Consider the following 19,961-nt stretch of genomic DNA (forward strand, 5'->3'; position numbering starts at 1 on the left):
ATTATAGTGAATCTTCCACTGGGGGTTCCGTCTGAATCACATATTTCAGAGATTTGCACGGAAACCTCGGTGCAAGTGCTCACCACTTATCGGTTTTATTCATTTTATCTGCGGTGTATGTGATTAGGTGACTTTATTCTTCGGGTGGATGCTATTACAGCAATACCAGACTTATATCAGGTTTTTATGGTTGGCTGCTGCCACACACTAAAAGATGCTTTTTAAGCAGCTACCAGTACTTCGTTGTTCCAGCCAAGTTCAGAAGCCAGCCGGCGGAACCAGACAGCGTATTGGCCTACAGACAAACTGGATTGGTGTAGTCTGAGGAGATGAGACAGCAAAGGTATCTCGGCCTCGCTCATCAACTACCCTGCGGAACACCTCCAAGAAGACCTGCAGATCTGAGATTATTGTATCTCCTTTTTCCAACAAGGGGTTGAGCAGGGCCAGAGCCTCTCTTCCAACATGGAACATTAGAAAGGCAACAGTCGCACCAGATCAGAGGGGAACTGGTGGGCCAGCAGTTCAAAGTACAGCGAGCACTGATTGATAAAACCTCAGCATTGCTTCGAATCTCCGTCAAAACGAGGTGGATCAGACAGACGGGGTCTAGGACTTGAAGTATGACTCGCAGACTGAATGGCCACTGACGAGGTTGTCACAGCTTGGACCAAAGCGAATGCAGCGGATGATGTCAGAGCGTTCAAGCGTTCACGCATCTTTAACAGTCCGCATTAAGATAGGATTTTGTCTCAATGATCTCTCTGGTTCTTCACAACAGCAAATGATAATGATAGTGTTGCAGCATACATTTTACACACATGGGAGATACATATTATCTATATCCAAGTAAACACCTGCATTGGTGCTCCATGTGTGCATGCTAGGACTAATTAAAGGGACAACTGAAAAACCAGAGATACTCCACAGAGAACACAGTCAACAAATCCCATAAAACATATATCTTTATTTAATACATTAGAATAATCAACAATACATGGAAAAGGTACAGAGGAACAATGGGGCTAATAGGAAGAACGAAGGTCCATGCACAAAGCACATATGGCTAAGATCGTATCACCGCAATAGCACATGTAAAATACTGATGTAAACCATATGGGGTGGATACAGACTCATCTGGAGGCACACTAATGCAGAATAGTCACTCTGAAACCAATACAAATAGTATAATGCAAGTGCATACAAATAGATTGTAGTCTCAAATAGCAGCCATACAGTGCACAGATATTATCATGGAGGTATTACCTGATGTGCGGTGGCGGTGAAGGACCCCAAGCCCACCCCGACGCGCGTTTCGGAGCACCGCAATACTCCTTCCTCAGGGGGTGTGTGACGGACAGGTGCCAGCAGCATCTATATATGCCGCCATACCGGAAATCCCCATAACCGCAAAGCGTACCACCCACTAACCCTGACATCCAAGAGCGCCGCTGCCATCCGGAACCGGAAACACGCGGGCCCCACGTGATCCGGCATCACATGACTGCGGACGCCGAAAATGACAAGGCATACGTGGGCGTAGTGCAGTAATACATAGCGGACGCCATAATAGAAGAGGGCAGACAAAAGGGCACAGTAAATACACGTATTTAGGAATGAGCGCAAAACAGAAGACAGATGAACAAAACAATAGCATTGTAAATAAGATAAATGTGGTGCCGCCGCATCGATCATGCATCCCTGAGTGCAAACAAAGCACACAAGGAAACATCAGGAGGCCGCAAAACACCACATATTGGGGGATGAACCTATCCAATGCATATATCTAATATATAATTGCCTAGAATACTACTTCCTGCAATTTGTGCCAACTTCCGTGGCTTTGTCCGGAGCTAATGTCCGGAGCTAATGTCCGGAGATAATGTCCAGAGCTAATGTCCGGAGCTAAGTGACGTCACCAGTGTCCTACACCCAGGCAGAGCACAGGGGCCCCAGGCAGCATATGGGGCCCCAGGCAGAGCACAGTGGCCCCAGGCAGAGCACAGGGGCCCCAGGCAGCATATGGGGCCCCAGGCAGCCTATGGGGCCCCAGGCAGAGCACAGTGGCCCCAGGCAGAGCACAGGGGCCCCAGGCAGCATATGGGGCCCCAGGCAGAGCACAGGGGCCCCAGGCAGCATATGGGGCCCCAGGCAGAGCACAGTGGCCCCAGGCAGAGCACAGGGGCCCCAGGCAGAACATGGGGCCCCAGGCAAAGCACAGGGGCTCCAGGCAGAGCACAGGGGCCCCAGGCAGCATATGGGGCCCCAGGCAGAGCAGAGGGGCCCCGGGCAGCATATGGGGCCCCAGGCAGAGCACAGGGGCCCCAGGCAGCATATGGGGCCCCAGGCAGAGCACAGTGGCCCCAGGCAGAGCACAGGGGCCCCAGGCAGAACATGGGGCCCCAGGCAGAACATGGGGCCCCAGGCAGAGCACAGGGGCCCCAGGCAGAGCACAGGGGCCCCAGGCAGCATATGGGGCCCCAGGCAGAGCACAGGGGCCCCAGGCAGCATATGGGGCCCCAGGCAGAGCACAGGGGCCCCAGGCAGCATATGGGGCCCCAGGCAGAGCACAGTGGCCCCAGGCAGAGCACAGGGGCCCCAGGCAGCATATGGGGCCCCAGGCAGAGCACAGTGGTCCCAGGCAGAGCACAGGGGCCCCAGGCAGCTTATGGGGCCCCAGGCAGAGCACAGTGGCCCCAGGCAGAACATGGGGCCCCAGGCAGAGCACAGTGGCCCCAGGCAGAGCACAGTGGCCCCAGGCAGAGCACAGGGGCCCCAGGCAGAACATGGGGCCCCAGGCAGAGCACAGGGGCCCCAGGCAGAGCACAGGGGCCCCAGGCAGCATATGGGGCCCCAGGCAGAGCACAGGGGCCCCAGGCAGCATATGGGGCCCCAGGCAGAGCACAGTGGCCCCAGGCAGAGCACAGGGGCCCCAGGCAGCACATGGGGCCCCAGGCAGAGCACAGGGGCCCCAGGCAGCATATGGGGCCCCAGGCAGAGCACAGTGGCCCCAGGCAGAGCACAGGGGCCCCAGGCAGCATATGGGGCCCCAGGCAGAGCACAGTGGTCCCAGGCAGAGCACAGGGGCCCCAGGCAGCCTATGGGGCCCCAGGCAGAGCACAGTGGCCCCAGGCAGAGCACAGGGGCCCCAGGCAGAGCACAGGGGCCCCAGGCAGAACATGGGGCCCCAGGCAGAGCACAGGGGCCCCAGGCAGAGCACATGGGCCCCAGGCAGAGCACATGGGCCCCAGGCAGCATATGGGGCCCCAGGCAGAGCACAGGGGCCCCAGGCAGCATATGGGGCCCCAGGCAGAGCACAGCGATATTTTGGACCACTGTGCGGTGTTTCAGACCCCCTGTGTGATGTCTGGGGCCCTGTTCTTAAGTATATTAAAGATTAAAGTAACGTATATTAAAGTATATTATAGATCAAATTTGACACGTTTATGAGCACCATTGAGTGATATACTCAAGAATGACATAATTTTTCAACATTTAATGGTTTCAAACTGTAAACACTCAGAGTTTTTTTTACTTCAACCAGAAAACCTTAACGGTTCATAAAAAACTTGACTGTTCAGGATATGATAAAAGTCATAGTATTCTGAATCTTTAACTTATAAAGATACCTTTACATGGGGTGATTATTGGTTCCAGAGAGGCTTTCGGCCGATAATCGTACACATGGCTGGTGACAGGACAATACAATATAAACGTTCAAAGGTAAACACTGATAACATTAAAATCTAATATATAATTGCCTAGAATACTACTTCCGGCAATTTGTGCCAACTTCCGTGGCTTTGTCCGGAGATAATGTCCGGAGATAAGTGACGTCACCAGCGTCCTACACCCGCTCAGGGTGGACAAAGATATATGCCTTCGTGGTGCGCGGCACTTTTCTGATTGGTTGCCGCCTGCCGCGAGCGACCAATCAGAAATGTGCCGTACTGTCAAGAATTGTCAAGAGCTGGTGAGTGCAGCCATTTTTTGTTCTTTCTTACTATTATTTATTAATTGTATTATTCTTACATTTGAATAAATAAAGTATATATGGATTCTAGACTCCCGATTCTTTAGAATCGGGCTGCCATCTAGTACATCAATAAACACAATACAATGTACAAATGAAACACAGATACAACAAATAATCAAACAACAATAATACATTATGGACAAACAAATATACAACATATCCCAGGTATACCCCTATCTAAATATATATATTTTTCACAAACACATATACATAAAGAATATACTATCCCCACATAGTAAAAATCACAGTGATACTGAAATATCATCATTATCCCAACACACAAAATAACAATAAAACATACAAAAGCCCAACACAACAACAAAAGCAAAAAGCAAATAACAGAACGGGGGAATGAACGAACAATACAAAAGAAAAATAAACAATAAAAAAATAATAAAAAAAATAAAAAATACAAAATACAAAAAAATACAGAAGCATGATAATAATGAATATGAAACAACATTCAAAGTGCTGAAGGTATATCATGCGACGTTCCAGATGCCCTTGAAAAATAGAAGGTCAGCGGAATACGATGTGCACCCATCTAAAAAGATATACAATAATAAAATGTAAATAAAAACAAAATGCATGGCAGCAGTAAGTCCCATTATCATTACAGGGACGAGTAATCATAAAAATGGAACGAACGAGATATACTCATTGAGTCCATTCGGATGGATTGTCCCTAATGTCCAGATCCACTTACACTCTAATTGTGCTAGACGTTTTGAGAGATTGCCTCCCCTGATATTGATTTGTAGCAGGTCAATGCCCCATATTCGCAATAATTTCTCATCACATTGATGGAAATCATGGAAGTGACGCGGCAGGGTCTTTAGGGTGGATGTGTCCGTGCAGGTAGCTGCAGCGATAATTCCCAGAACGTGCTCCCGAATACGGACTTTGAGTTGCCGTGTGGTCAGACCAACATAGATCAGACCACACGGACAGGTAGCATAATAGATCACGTATCGGGAAACACAGGAAATGCGTTGTCTGATGTTATATTCTTTCGTGCCATCTGAGTTAGAAAAGGAGGTACACCTTTCAACATTCGGACACGCAACACATCTACCGCACGGAGCACATCCACCCCCCGGACGCATCGCATCTAAGAACGTAGGCATAGCCTGACCCTCCTTTTCTAACTCAGATGGCACGAAAGAATATAACATCAGACAACGCATTTCCTGCACGGACACATCCACCCTAAAGACCCTGCCGCGTCACTTCCATGATTTCCATCAATGTGATGAGAAATTATTGCGAATACGGGGCATTGACCTGCTACAAATCAATATCAGGGGAGGCAATCTCTCAAAACGTCTAGCACAATTAGAGTGTAAGTGGATCTGGACATTAGGGACAATCCATCCGAATGGACTCAATGAGTATATCTCGTTCGTTCCATTTTTATGATAACTCGTCCCTGTAATGATAATGGGACTTACTGCTGCCATGCATTTTGTTTTTACTTACATTTTATTATTGTATATCTTTTTAGATGGGTGCACATCGTATTCCGCTGACCTTCTATTTTTCTTAGGGCATCTGGAACGTCGCATGATATACCTTCAGCACTTTGAATGTTGTTTCATATTCATTATTATCATGCTTCTGTATTTTTTTGTATTTTTTTGTATTTTGTATTTTTTATTTTTTTTATTATTTTTTTATTGTTTATTTTTCTTTTGTATTGTACGTTCGTTCCCCCGTTCTGTTATTTGCTTTTTGCTTTTGTTGTTGTGTTGGGCTTTTGTATGTTTTATTGTTATTTTGTGTGTTGGGATAATGATGATATTTCAGTATCACTGTGATTTTTACTATGTGGGGATAGTATATTCTTTATGTATATGTGTTTGTGAAAAATATATATATTTAGATAGGGGTATACCTGGGATATGTTGTATATTTGTTTGTCCATGATGTATTATTGTTGTTTGATTATTTGTTGTATCTGTGTTTCATTTGTACATTGTATTGTGTTTATTGATGTATATATGCATTGGATAGGTTCATCCCCCAATATGTGGTGTTTTGCGGCCTCCTGATGTTTCCTTGTGTGCTTTGTTTGCACTCAGGGATGCATGATCGATGCGGCGGCACCACATTTATCTTATTTACAATGCTATTGTTTTGTTCATCTGTCTTCTGTTTTGCGCTCATTCCTAAATACGTGTATTTACTGTGCCCTTTTGTCTGCCCTCTTCTATTATGGCGTCCGCTATGTATTACTGCACTACGCCCACGTATGCCTTGTCATTTTCGGCGTCCGCAGTCATGTGATGCCGGATCACGTGGGGCCCGCGTGTTTCCGGTTCCGGATGGCAGCGGCGCTCTTGGATGTCAGGGTTAGTGGGTGGTACGCTTTGCGGTTATGGGGATTTCCGGTATGGCGGCATATATAGATGCTGCTGGCACCTGTCCGTCACACACCCCCTGAGGAAGGAGCATTGCGGTGCTCCGAAACGCGCGTCGGGGTGGGCTTGGGGTCCTTCACCGCCACCGCACATCAGGTAATACCTCCATGATAATATCTGTGCACTGTATGGCTGCTATTTGAGACTACAATCTATTTGTATGCACTTGCATTATACTATTTGTATTGGTTTCAGAGTGACTATTCTGCATTAGTGTGCCTCCAGATGAGTCTGTATCCACCCCATGTGGTTTACATCAGTATTTTACATGTGCTATTGCGGTGATACGATCTTAGCCCTATGTGCTTTGTGCATGGACCTTAGTTCTTCCTATTAGCCCCATTGTTCCTCTGTACCTTTTCCATGTATTGTTGATTTTTTTTCACTACAGCCCCTGATGGTGTGGTTATACTTGAACCCAGGTGAATGCAAGGGACTACTCCAGGACAGATACCAGAGCAGTGGCAGCTGACTCCCAAAGGAGCAGGAAGCAGGACTGGTTGGGGACTGGAACACATGGGAATAACCTTCTTCACCTACACTCTTTTGGTTGTTTGTAAATCCTGGACACAAAATTCAGTCAAATTAACCCTCTCAGTAACTTACTGATACAAATTTAAACATTACCGAGTTCAACCACCTCAGTCGCACATATCTGATATCCAGGACCTCACCTCCTACTTTCTTACAATATACTTACATGTGACAAGTTCTTTTATATTACCCATTTTTCCCTGGGTTTGCTTCGGTCAGGCTTTCAGCCACAAGACAAACTTTATGTATTTAAAATAAAAATATTAAGCTTTAACCCCTAAATGACATTGGACGTTCTGGTAAGTCCTATCTTCCAATGCGTTCCCGCAAATGGATGTACCAGTAAGGCTACTTTCACACTTCAGTCTTCTGGGCTCTGTCGCAATCCGTCGTTATGGGCAAAAAACGGATCCTGCAAATGTGCTTGCAGGATGCGTTTTTTGCCCATAGACTTGTATTAGCGATGGATTGTGATGGAAGGGCACGTCGCATCCGTTGTGCAATGGATCCGTCGTGTTTTGGCGGACGCGACGCACAAAAAAACGTTCAAAGTAATGTTTTTTTGTGTGACATAATCCCTGTCTAACCCTAGCGATAGGCCCTGGATAGGGAGGGGACGGGGTGTGCGCTAGTCAGCCCCCATAACAAATAAAGACAGAGATGGTGGACGAACGAGGGAATCCACTTAGCTTGGGAAAATGGGGGTATATCTTATAATGCGGAAATTTCTAACTGGCCACGGTGGAGAAGGGTTCCAGGGTCGCTGCTGGAGGAGGCAAGAGTGGAGCGTTGCTGCAGGCAGCAGGCTGGGAAGAGGTGTTCGGATGTGCGCCGTTTTAAGTGTTCTGTCGACATTTTGTGAAATACCAAAGCCCCCGCACTTACATGGTTTACTATGCAGTGGACTCTGGGAAAATGGCTGCCGGGGGCGGCGCATGCGCAGATGGATATCTCGGCATCAAGATCTTGCCTCCTCCAGCAGCGACCCTGGGACCCCGCTTCACCGCAGCCACCACCCCCGGTATGCAATAAGACGCATGAATTATAAGAAGCACCACCATTTTATTAAAAAAAGGGTTTTGTTTTTTTTATTTTTCTCCTCTTATAATCCGCAAAATATGGTATATTGTATGATCCAGCCATAATATACTGAATAGGGTATGCACATAACAATGCATTAACCGCTCACCAGCCAATATGTATACAGTACAGGCACATTGGGCTAGTAGAGAGTGGAGGGTGTGTGAACAGTTGCTACAAGGGTCATGATTTTGAGGAATATTTTGTATGGACCAAACGGGGATAGTTAAATAAGTGAGGTGATAGGCCAGTCTAAAGAAATGCGTTTTTAGGCCATGCTTAAAACTGTGGGTATTGGAAAATAGTCGTATAGTCCTCGGTAGTGCATTCCAAAGGAAGTCTTGGAGACGCTAGTGGTAGGTTCGCATTATTGAGGATTTTAGTTTTAAATCATGAGCAGAATAGAGGGCACGGAGAGGGTGGCAGACTGAGAACAGGGAGGAGATGTAGGGTGGTGCTGAACCATGCAGCGCTTTGTGGGTAAGAGTGATAAGTTTATATTGGACTCTGTATTGGATGGGCAACCAATGCAATGACTGGCAAAGGGTAGAGGCATCGTTGTAACAGTAGGAAAAAAATATGATCCTGGCTGCTGCTTTCAGGACGGATTGGAGAGGGGAGAGTTTGGCAAGAGGGAGACCGATTAGTAGAAAGTTGCAATATTCCAGGCAAGAATGAATAAGAGAAACAGTAAGCGGTTTTGCTGATTCAAAGGTAAGAAAAAGTTGAATTCTAGAGATGTTTTTGAGTGTGTACGTGACATGAGTGGGCGAGTGATCGGATGTGGAGAGAGAAGGAAAAAATCTGAATCAAATATGAACCCAAAACAGCGGGCATGTTGCTGGGGAGTAATGGACAATATAGTTAAATCACCTGCTCTGTGCTGCAGGTTCTCTCTTTCTGAATAACGGTATTATGCAGCATGGAAAGATTCATATAAAAAATAACTTAATAATATGATGCCACTAAAACAAACCCTGGTCAGTATAACAAGATGGGCTCTGGGTCCACACTTTGACTAAAATAGTACCCAGGAGGGGGAATCACAGGGAGCCTCACAAATAAATCACAGATATTAAAAAAAACACTAATTCAACCTGAGAAGCAAAGGCCACCTCAAGTTAGGTGACTTTAATAATTTGCACCAAGATAGGGTAAAGCAGACGAGGAAAAAGTGTCACAGTGCATAGAAAGGTGCAAAAAATGTATTGATCTCAGCTATTTAAAGGGTTGTCGTATCCGGAAGGACTTTGTAGATGTTTTGGAGCAGTATGTTCGACTTATCGTCCCTGTCATGCCCTCTGCAATTAATCCCGCCCTAACAAGGGCAGTACCCTGCTATAGTGTATCGGCCCCTGCTCCCTGTCATAGTGTATCGGCCCCTGCCATAGTGTGTCAGCCCCTGCCCCCTGCCATAGTGTGTCAGCCCCTGCCCCCTGCCATAGTGTGTCAGCCACTGCCCCCTGCCATAGTGTGTCAGCCACTGCCCCCTGCCATAGTGTGTCAGCCACTGCGCCCTGCCAAAGTGTCAGCCACTGCCCCCTGCCATAGTGTGTCAGCCCCTGCCCCCTGCCATAGTGTGTCAGCCCCTGCCCCCTGCCATAGTGTGTCAGCCCCTGCCCCCTGCCATAGTGTGTCAGCCCCTGCCCCCTGCCATAGTGTGTCAGCCCCTTCCCCCTGCCATAGTGTGTCAGCCCCTTCCCCCTGCCATAGTGTCAGCCACTGCCCCCTGCCATAGTGTCAGCCACTGCCCCCTGCCATAGTGTGTCGGCCCCTGCCCCCTAACATAGTGTGTCGGCCCCTGACATAGTGTGTCGGCCCCTGCCCCCTGCCATAGTGTGTCAGCCCCTGCCCCCTGCCATAGTGTGTCAGCCACTGCCCCCTGCCATAGTGTGTCGGCCCCTGCCATAGTGTGTCGGCCCCTGCCATAGTGTGTCAGCCCCTGCCATAGTGTGTCAGCCCCTGCCCCCTGCCATAGTGTGTCGGCCCCTGCCCCCTGACATAGTTGTCAGCCCCTGCCATAGTGTGTCAGCCCCCGCCCCCTGTCATAGTATGTCAGCCCCTGCCATAGTGTGTCGGCCCCTGCCATAGTGTGTCAGCCCCTGCCCCCTGCCATAGTGTGTCGGCCCCTGCCCCCTGACATAGTTGTCAGCCCCTGCCATAGTGTGTCGGCCCCTGCCCCCTGACATAGTTGTCAGCCCCTGCCATAGTGTGTCGGCCCCTGCCCCCTGACATAGTTGTCAGCCCCTGCCATAGTGTGTCAGCCCCCGCCCCCTGTCATAGTATGTCAGCCCCTGCCATAGTGTGTCGGCCCCTGCCATAGTGTGTCGGCCCCTGCCCCCTGTCATAGTATGTCAGCCCCTGCCATAGTGTGTCGGCCCCTGACATAGTGTGTCAGCCCCTGCCCCCTGTCATAGTATGTCGGCCCCTGACATAGTGTGTCGGCCCCTGACATAGTGTGTCGGCCCCTGACATAGTGTGTCGGCCCCTGACATAGTGTGTCGGCCCCTGACATAGGGTGTCGGCCCCTGACATAGGGTGTCGGCCCCTGACATAGCGTGTCGGCCCCTGCCATAGCGTGTCGGCCCCTGACATAGCGTGTCGGCCCCTGACATAGCGTGTCGGCCCCTGACATAGCGTGTCGGCCCCTGACATAGTGTGTCGGCCCCTGACATAGTGTGTCAGCCCCTGCCCCCTGTCATAGTATGTCGGCCCCTGCCATAGTGTGTCGGCCCCTGCCATAGTGTGTCGGCCCCTGCCATAGTGTGTCGGCCCCTGACATAGTGTGTCGGCCCCTGACATAGTGTGTCGGCCCCTGACATAGTGTGTCGGCCCCTGCCATAGTGTGTCGGCCCCTGCCATAGTGTGTCGGCCCCTGACATAGTGTGTCGGCCCCTGACATAGTGTGTCGGCCCCTGACATAGCGTGTCGGCCCCTGACATAGTGTGTCGGCCCCTGACATAGTGTGTCGGCCACTGCCCCCTGCCGATCTGAACATGTAACATTCTGCTCACCCCACAATGGAGGAGGAATGCTCCTGCAATACAGGGGCTGTGGCTGTCTGACACTTACCCAGGTATGCAGCATTGTCTTTAAATGGGGCAGCTCTCCTCCTAGAAGAAAAGAAAGCAACACTGATGACCGGCAATAGGAAGACGAGAGCGAGTGTGCAGGGGAAGAAGTGTCGCTAAGTTGCGCCTACCCGGCTCTGGCCGCTCCGGGCATTGTCTTACGGGGAGACCCCGAGAGCTCCGGTGTGGGCCCGCCCTGGGACATCTGGACAGCACCGGGATCCTGGTGGACGCCAAGGGTCTTATTCCTCTGAGCTCTCCCCAATGTGGTCAGCGGACCGCTCATACTGCACACACTGCGCCGTCATATTGTTTGCAGCCGGTAGCTAGGCGACCAGGGCTTCCGGCGGGGAGTGCAGCAGTCTGTGGTGGCCCACCGGTGAGTCCAGAATCGCAAGGTGACGGTTGTGTGGCTCGCCTAGAAGCGCAGCACCCCAGGGTGTAATGGGAGGAAACTCGCAGCATGTCTACAGAGTGAGGCTACTTTCACACTAGCGTTTTTTGGCATCCGTCGCAATGCGTCGTTTTGGCGAAAAAACGCATCCTGCAAAAGTGCTTGCAGGATGCGTTTCTTCACCATTGACTAAGGCTAGTTTCACACTAGCGTTAACTGCATTACGTCGCAAATCCGTTTTTTTGCCGAAAAAACGGATGCGTCAAAAAAGTGAAAAACGGTGACAAACGTATGCCACGCATCCAGCATTTCGACGGATCCGTCGCAAATCCGCTAAACGTTTCCGTCGAAAATACTGGATGCGTTATATACGTTGCATACGTTTTACCATCCGTTGCATCCGTTTTTCCGACGGATCCGTTTTTAAAAGGGGAGGCTCCCAAAATTTGATTGGCTACTGGAAAATTTGAAAAACTATATAGTACTGTATTTACAGCCCATCTTTGTGGGTTTTAGTTTTGTGGCAGCGATGGAAGGTGTTCTTGGGAGGATTGCTAGTTTGGTTACCGACGTTATCTTTGAGACGAATCGCCTGGATATCATAGTGCGGGAGAAGGAGGCGGCAGCGGAAAGGCGTAGGATGCTTCTGCAGCAACGGAGACGGAGGCGACTGTGGATTCATCCGATTAATCAACTACGGATGACCCGGGGTGTCCAGTCCACTCTGTACCTGGAGTTGCGGCACAATCCACACAAATTCCACAACTACGTGCGGATGAGGATTGAACATTTCGATTTTTTGCTTGCAAAACTGGAGGATGTCATCCGAAGGCAGGACACAAGGATGAGGCTTGCCATCACACCGGCGGAGCGGCTGATGGTGACCCTGCGGTAAGCCTCTTTTTTTTATTTCATTGCTGATATTGAATGTTATATTACATGCTGCAGAAAATACTGCGCTGGCATATTGCGCACTATTTTCTGCAGCATGTAGTTTTGGTTTTCTTGGCGGACATTCAACTGCTTTATTTAAATGTCATTGCTGATATTGAATGTTAACAGACTGCAGAAAATACTGCGCTGAAATATTGCGTTGCATTTTCAGCAGTTTTTTTTTTTTTTGGTTTTTGGGTTTGATGACATGCAACTGTTTTTTTTCTGTCATTGGTCATTTTGAATGTTATATTACATGCTGCAGACAATACTGCGCTGGCATAATGCGCACTATTTTCTGCAGCATGTAATTTTGGTTTTCTTTGCGGACAGTCCACTGCTTTATTTAAATGTCATTGCTGATATTGAATGTTAGATAACAGACTGCAGAAAATACTGCGCTGAAATATTGCGTTGCATTTTCTGCATTTTTTTTTTTTTTTTGTTTGTTTTTTTTGGGTTTGATGACATGCAACTGTTTTTTTTCTGTCATTGGTCATTTTGAATGTTATATTACATGCTGCAGACAATACTGCGCTGACATATTGCGCACTATTTTCTGCAGCATGTAATTTGGGTTTTCTTGGCGGACATTCCACTGTTTTATTTAAATGTCATTGCTGATATTGAATGTTAACAGACTGCAGAAAATACTGCGCTGAAATATTGCGTTGCATTTTCTGCAGTTTTTTTTTTGTTTTTGTTTTTTTTTGGGTTTGATGACATGCAACTGTTTTTTTTCTGTCATTGGTCATTTTGAATGTTATATTACATGCTGCAGACAATACTGCGCTGACATATTGCGCACTATTTTCTGCATCATGTAATTTGGGTTTTCTTGGCGGACATTCCACTGTTTTTTTACACCGGTTTCATGCTGGTTTTATTGGGTGTCCCGTCCTTAAAAAAAAATTAACAGTGCCATATTAAAACTTGTTGGTCTGTGCAATTTTTTCTAACATGTTTTTTTTTTTTTTTTTTTTTTTTAAAGTTTCCTAGCTACGGGTGAATCTATGACTTCGCTCCATTATCAGTTCAGGCTGGGCATTTCCACTATCTCTGGAATAGTGAAGGACACATGTCGGGCTATTTGGACCACTTTGCAACCAGAGTATATCCCCCAACCATCCATGGAAATCTGGTTGCGAAGTGCTGAAGAGTTTCAGCAAATTTGCAATTTCCCTAATTGTGTGGGTGCAGTTGACGGGAAACATATAAGGATTGCGAAACCGGCAGGAACAGGATCGGAGTATTATAATTATAAGAAGTATTTCTCCATCGTCCTTATGGCTATTGCAGATGCCAACTGCAGGTTCCTTGCCGTGGACATAGGAGCGTATGGACGGTCCAACGATTCACAAGTTCTTAAAAACTCTCCGATGGGTCGTTGCCTTTATGGAGAGAGCTACGATTTACCGCCAGCCAGACCACTGCCAGGAACAAATGACCCAGCCCTGGAATATGTTTTTGTAGGTGATGAAGCCTTTCAACTGTCGCCGCACCTACTGAAACCGTACAGTAGCCGGAACTTAAACCATACCAAGCGGGTCTTTAATTACCGGCTTACTAGAGCACGAAGAGTCGTGGAGTGTTCCTTTGGCATATTGACGGCGAAGTGGCGAGTTCTGCTGACGGCTATCAAGTTGAAAACAACAACTATAGACGAGGTCGTTAAAGCCTGTGTGGTGCTCCACAACTTTGTCCTTTCAAAGGAGCCCGTTTCCTTGGATGATGAAGAGTTGGAGACCACCTTGTGGGACTACCGCAGCAGCTCAGTTCGCTCTACAAGTTCAGTTACAAGGATGAGGGACCAGTTTGCCGATTATTTTGTCTCACCTGTCGGGCGGATCCCGTGGCAAGACATGATTGTGTAACCAGTTTCCCATGTGTTTTGTTTATGTAAAAAATGTGTTTCTGCCCAAAAAAAAAAAAATAAAAAAAGGGCCAAAAAGCATGGTTTTCTTGCTAGTAAAATCGTTTTGTTATACATTTAAAATGTTCGGTGTTTGTTTTTATTAAAACCTTTTTTATTATATTACCTTAATAAATCCAGACACACACACAGAGTAGAATTTTATATTCAGAATTTTATTTTAACTCTTTTTTTTTTTTTTTTTTTTTTGCCAACAAAAAATATTTTTTTTTTAACATCAAATTTGTTTTTGAAAGATTTTGCAAAAAAAAACTAAACATCGTATTTACAAATCTTGAAACTGTTGGGTGGAGATATGAGAGGAGGAGGGGCAGGAAGGTTGGACCACGTCGATAGGTGGGGAAACCCTACTTGTTTGGGGTGCAGTGGAAGGGGGGGGTAAACCAAGAGGCTGACCAGAGGGGGGTGGTGTTGGGGTAGGGGGAAGAGAAAAGTTCAGTAAGGAAAACATTGGGGAAGTAATTTGGTCTTGGGGCCGGGATTGTTGTGGGGACTGGGTTGGGTATTGTGACTGGGTAGGGTAGTGGGACTGGGTTTGGTAATGGTGCTGGTGTGGGTATTGGGGCTGAGTTTGGTAATGCTGGGTATGGTGTGGAATTGGAGTGGAGGTGTGGCGAGGTGTGTGGGTAGACTCGTTAACGGCCTGCAGTAGAGCATTATGGCAGGTATTCATTACCCGCATCTGTTGCTCAAAAGATAGTTTCTCCATGGTCCTGAGCATGGAGTTAAAAAAAATATTGGCCGGATCGGGACTTACAGCTGAATGCAGCCTATCCAAGCGACTGCTGGTTTCACGGCTTGTTTCACTGATGCGTGACTGCACCATGTTGAAACCAGCAGTCACTTGCTCTCCCAAAATTTTGAAAGAGCCTTGGAAGGATGCATTCAGGTGCAAGAACTCAGGAGCATAGCTCCTTTCCTGACCCCTCTGGCGCTGCCGCCACGAACCTAATGGTGGTGTCGAGGTGGCAGGATCAGAGGGGTGGGGTAAAGGAAACGCTATCTGTTCAGCATCAGATGCGAGCAATGAAGGCTGCAATAATGCTCCACTGCTTGGGACGGATGAAGTGGAGGGGACAGAGGGGTCAGAGGAGGGGACAGAGGTGTGGGGCCTACCGACGTGGCCCTCAGTGGCGGACTCAGGAGGGATCGCTCCAGAGGGCGCAGAGGAAGATGCAGGCGCCCGGTGGCTGGAGAAGGTGCTGTGAAAGAAAAAACAAATGAAATTAATACATTGGAATGAAAAAGCCCTGACTGAAAGCAAACTAAGTAGACAGGTTAACATGGTTATTAGTGGGCTGTAGAATACTTACACTCTGCTTAGCATTGTTCGCCTCAGGAAGGAGAGGGCCTGGCCATATTTATATTTGCTCCTCTTCCTTCCTGCAGAGCCACTCGTGGCCTGCATCTCCGCGTTGAATTCCCTCTTAAAGCGATCCCTCAGTGACCGCCACCGCTTCCTAATCTTTCCAACTGTGAAGACAAGAATCAAAAGAAAAAACCAAAAATTGGTAAATGCAATACATTACAGTCAGCTCAAAACATCACTGGAAAGTGAATACTTACCTAGTTTGCTCTGCTGCTGAGGATGAAGGCTCTCCCGCCTTGGAAACAGGTTGCGACACACTTCGTCCCAGAGCCGACGGGTGACACCGGTATCAGCATGCCTGCGGTCAGCCATGTTCCACAGCGGCTCCCGCTCGCGAACCTCCTCGATGAGATTCTCGATATCAATGTCGTCATCATCATCATCCTCTTCTGCGGGAGCACGCTGTGAAGCCTGTGCCAAAAAAAAAAAAAAAGGAAAACAAACAAATTAGTACACTGAAACACTAAAGTACCAATAGAATACCCCTCCCCAAAAAAAAAAAACTCACTGATAGCCGACCGCGGCGACGAGTCCGCCGACTCTGGGATTGTCTGGGAGAACCTTCAGCGGCAGCAGCAGGAGCAGCAGCAGCAGCAGCCTGAAATAAAGGAAACAAATTCTCAGTAATGTAGGCATATATTTTCTGTGTTTAGTTATGTATGAAAATCTGTTTTGTGTATGGTGCAGTGTGATGTGCGAAAAAACTGTTTCCCCACTACTTACACTTGGTTCCTCCTCCACTAGCATCTCTCCACCCGTCTCGCCCCCTTCTGACAGCTCCTCATCTGATTCAGCTTCCTGTTGAAACATAATTTATGCATGTAGTTATTCATAAAAATGTAATTTAAAGAAATTTAAAAAAAAAAAAAAAAGTTTTGTGTTAACTTACCGATACACGCTGTTGCTGTGGAGGAGGGCTGTCAGAAGAGGACATTGTTGCTCAAGCTTGCTGCGGCCCTGGTGTATCTGTAAGTTAAAAAGACACTTGCAATCTGCTCTACACATTGAAGTAGCAGATTTGGGGTCTTCAAAACTTACTTGAAAAGATTGGTGGCTGTGGTCCTGGTTGGTTGGGACTAGAGGCGGCTTGCTGCGACTGTGGTCCTGGTTGGGACTAGAGGCGGCTTGCTGCGGCTGTGGTCCTGGTGTATCTGTAAGTTAAAAAGACACTTGCAATCTGCTCTACACATTGAAGTAGCAGATTTGGGGTCTTCAAAACTTACTTGAAAAGATTGGTGGCTGTGGTCCTGGTTGGTTGGGACTAGAGGCGGCTTGCTGCGACTGTGGTCCTGGTTGGGACTAGAGGCGGCTTGCTGCGGCTGTGGTCCTGGTGTATCTGTAAGTTAAAAAGACACTTGCAATCTGCTCTACACATTGAAGTAGTAGATTTGGGGTCTTCAAAACTTACTTGAAAAGATTGGTGGCTGTGGTCCTGGTTGGTTGGGACTAGAGGCGGCTTGCTGCGGCTGTGGTCCTGGTGTATCTGTAAGTTAAAGACACTTGCAATCTGCTCTACACATTGAAGTAGCAGATTTGGGGTCTTCAAAACTTACTTGAAAAGATTGGTGGCTGTGGTCCTGGTTGGTTGGGACTAGAGGTGGCTTGCTGCGACTGTGGTCCTGGTTGGGACTAGAGGCGGCTTGCTGCGGCTGTGGTCCTGGTGTATCTGTAAGTTAAAAAGACACTTGCAATCTGCTCTACACATTGAAGTAGCAGATTTGGGGTCTTCAAAACTTACTTGAAAAGATTGGTGGCTGTGGTCCTGGTTGGTTGGGACTAGAGGCGGCTTGCTGCGACTGTGGTCCTGGTTGGGACTAGAGGCGGCTTGCTGCGGCTGTGGTCCTGGTGTATCTGTAAGTTAAAAAGACACTTGCAATCTGCTCTACACATTGAAGTAGCAGATTTGGGGTCTTCAAAACTTACTTCTAGCACTTTAGCTGTGTCCTGGTGGGCAGCGGCTGTGTCCTGGTGGGCAGCGGTCTTGGTTTATCTGTTAATATGTATAATGGATCTATAGTTAGACCACCCCCTGAACTAGGTAATGCTCAATGATAAACACCCTACTAAAATGATGTCAGAAATGTTCATACAGGTGAACACCAAAACCCCCCCAAAAAGTGGCACGTTATACCATTCATTTCCATGTCCCATAAAATGAATTTTTTTAATTTTAACACCAAGAAAAAATATATTTGACACATTTTATGTGAAAAAAATAACCTCCCCCCCCCCCCCCCCAAAAAAAAAATAAAAAAAAATTTACAGGTTAACCTTTATTAAAAAAATTAGCCCCCAACCAACCCTGTATTGCATGTGTAACCATTGGTACATACACCAGTTTTAAATTTACCTTTATGAAATAATACTACGGACATTTTTTTAATAAACATTTTATTATAATTTTTTTTTCACTTTTTTTTTTTTTTTTAAATCACAATTAGGAGCTGACATGCTCTTTATTTTAAATACAAGTACTTCAACTGCAAATGGTTATAACTGTAATTTAAAAAAAATCAACACTTTTATTAAATAGAAAAACCCCACACTCACATTCAAACCACAAGCTGCAGACCGCTAGACTTTTTTAAAAAACACATCAGATTTAAAAAAATAAATAAATAAAACCACATGCTGCACAGACCACTATACAGTCAATACATCAGAAAAAGGCAAATAACCAATTACAGCATGGACAAATGCACATGCAATCAACAAGACGCACACAAAAAACATGCCTGGTATGTGTCCACATTCAGGATCGCATCAGAATTTGGTCAGGATTTTCCATCAGTATTTGTAAGCCAAAACCAGGAGTGTAACAATTAGGTAAAGTATAACACAAAAAAAGGCATACTTTTGCTTTTATCACCCACTCCTAGTTTTGGCGTACAAATACTGATGGAAAATCCTGACCACACCCTGATGCAATCCTGCACATGGACACATACCCTCCCACATGAACAGGCATAAAATTGGCAAAGGCATAATATGGTGCAGGCACATGATACAAAAGCACACAGCCGTACAAAAATACACACATGCACGCACATAGCTTTAGGCAAATACACATATGTACAACAAAGGCAGAAAGGTGAACCCAATCAGAAGACGCATACACACACACACATACAAAAGGCTGACAATCCTTTGGCTGAAGCTGCAGGTCTTCACAGTGGCTGGCATCATGGTGGATCTGGACTCTAGCATGGCACTGGCTGGTGCAGGATGATGGCAGGCCTCAGGTTCTCTTCAGGTTTTAAGCTCTTTCAGTAGTCAGTACCTCATACACACACACAAATGCACAGGCACACAGATGCACACAAAAATTGCAATACTCACACTGGCTCTATGGTGGCTGGAGTCCCGTGGCTGGCTCCTTCCTGTGGCTGGCTCCTGTGTCAGGCTGTGGTCTTGTGGCTGAGGTTATGGCTGGAGTCCTGTGGCTGGCTCCTTCCTGTGGCTGGCTCCTTCCAGTGGCTGGCTCCTGTGTCAGGCTGGGGTCTTGTGGCTGGGGTCTTGCTGGCAGTCTCTTCTCCTCTCTGGGTCTTGCAGGCATATGTGGGGTTGAAGGCCCAGGCCAGGTTTATATAGATTTGGGGGTGTCTGACCAATTGGCAACAAAATACTTCTTCTGAGCATGCTCAGTGTAAAAAAAACGTATTGCAGCGCTGCATTGCGTCGTACGACGTGTCCCGACGCATCCGTCGCTCATAGGCTTCCATTGCAGCCAACGACGTATGCCGCAGGATGCGTCGCGACACGTTTTTTAGGCGGAGACAAAAAACGTTACAATCTACGTTTTTTTGAGACGACGTGTCGCCAAATTTCGACGCATCCGTCGTAAAACGTACACGACGTATGCCAATCCGTCGCCATACGTCGCCAATACAAGTCTATGGGAAAAAACGCATCCAGCAAAAACTTTTGCTGGATGCGTTTTTTCTGAAAAAAGACGTTTTGAAACGTAATGCAGTTAACGCTAGTGTGAAAGTAGCCTAACATTTGCGACGCATTGCCACACGTCGCAACCGTCGTTCGACGGTTGCGCCGTGTTGTGGCGGACCGTCGGCTGCAAAAAAGTTCCATGTGACGGACCGCCATTTCCGACCACGCATGCGCGGCCGGAACTCCGCCCCCACCTCCCCGCATCTCACAATGGGGCAGCGGATGCGTGGAAAAACAGCATCCGCT

At 47.4% G+C, this 19,961-nt stretch overlaps 1 protein-coding gene and 1 long non-coding RNA gene across 4 annotated transcripts in view; one reads left to right on the forward strand and one right to left on the reverse strand.

Annotated features, from left to right (window-relative positions):
* UBXN11 (UBX domain protein 11) overlaps positions 1-11,549 on the reverse strand; it is a 157,646-nt gene extending 146,097 nt beyond the window's left edge. For both annotated transcript variants that reach the window (XM_077296598.1, XM_077296597.1), the window contains exons 1-2: positions 11,273-11,549; positions 11,143-11,183 (exon numbers count right to left, since the gene is read on the reverse strand). In XM_077296598.1, the coding sequence (XP_077152713.1) occupies positions 11,143-11,183; positions 11,273-11,427 (196 nt within the window). In that variant the 5' untranslated portion in view covers positions 11,428-11,549. The remainder of the gene's footprint in view (positions 1-11,142; positions 11,184-11,272) is intronic.
* LOC143816350 (uncharacterized) overlaps positions 11,436-19,961 on the forward strand; it is a 50,048-nt gene continuing 41,522 nt past the window's right edge. For both annotated transcript variants that reach the window (XR_013223922.1, XR_013223923.1), the window contains exon 1: positions 11,436-11,520. This is a non-coding gene — a long non-coding RNA (uncharacterized LOC143816350). The remainder of the gene's footprint in view (positions 11,521-19,961) is intronic.

The sequence above is a fragment of the Ranitomeya variabilis genome, chromosome 3, assembly GCF_051348905.1.
Source record: "Ranitomeya variabilis isolate aRanVar5 chromosome 3, aRanVar5.hap1, whole genome shotgun sequence".
NCBI lineage: Eukaryota > Metazoa > Chordata > Amphibia > Anura > Dendrobatidae > Ranitomeya > Ranitomeya variabilis.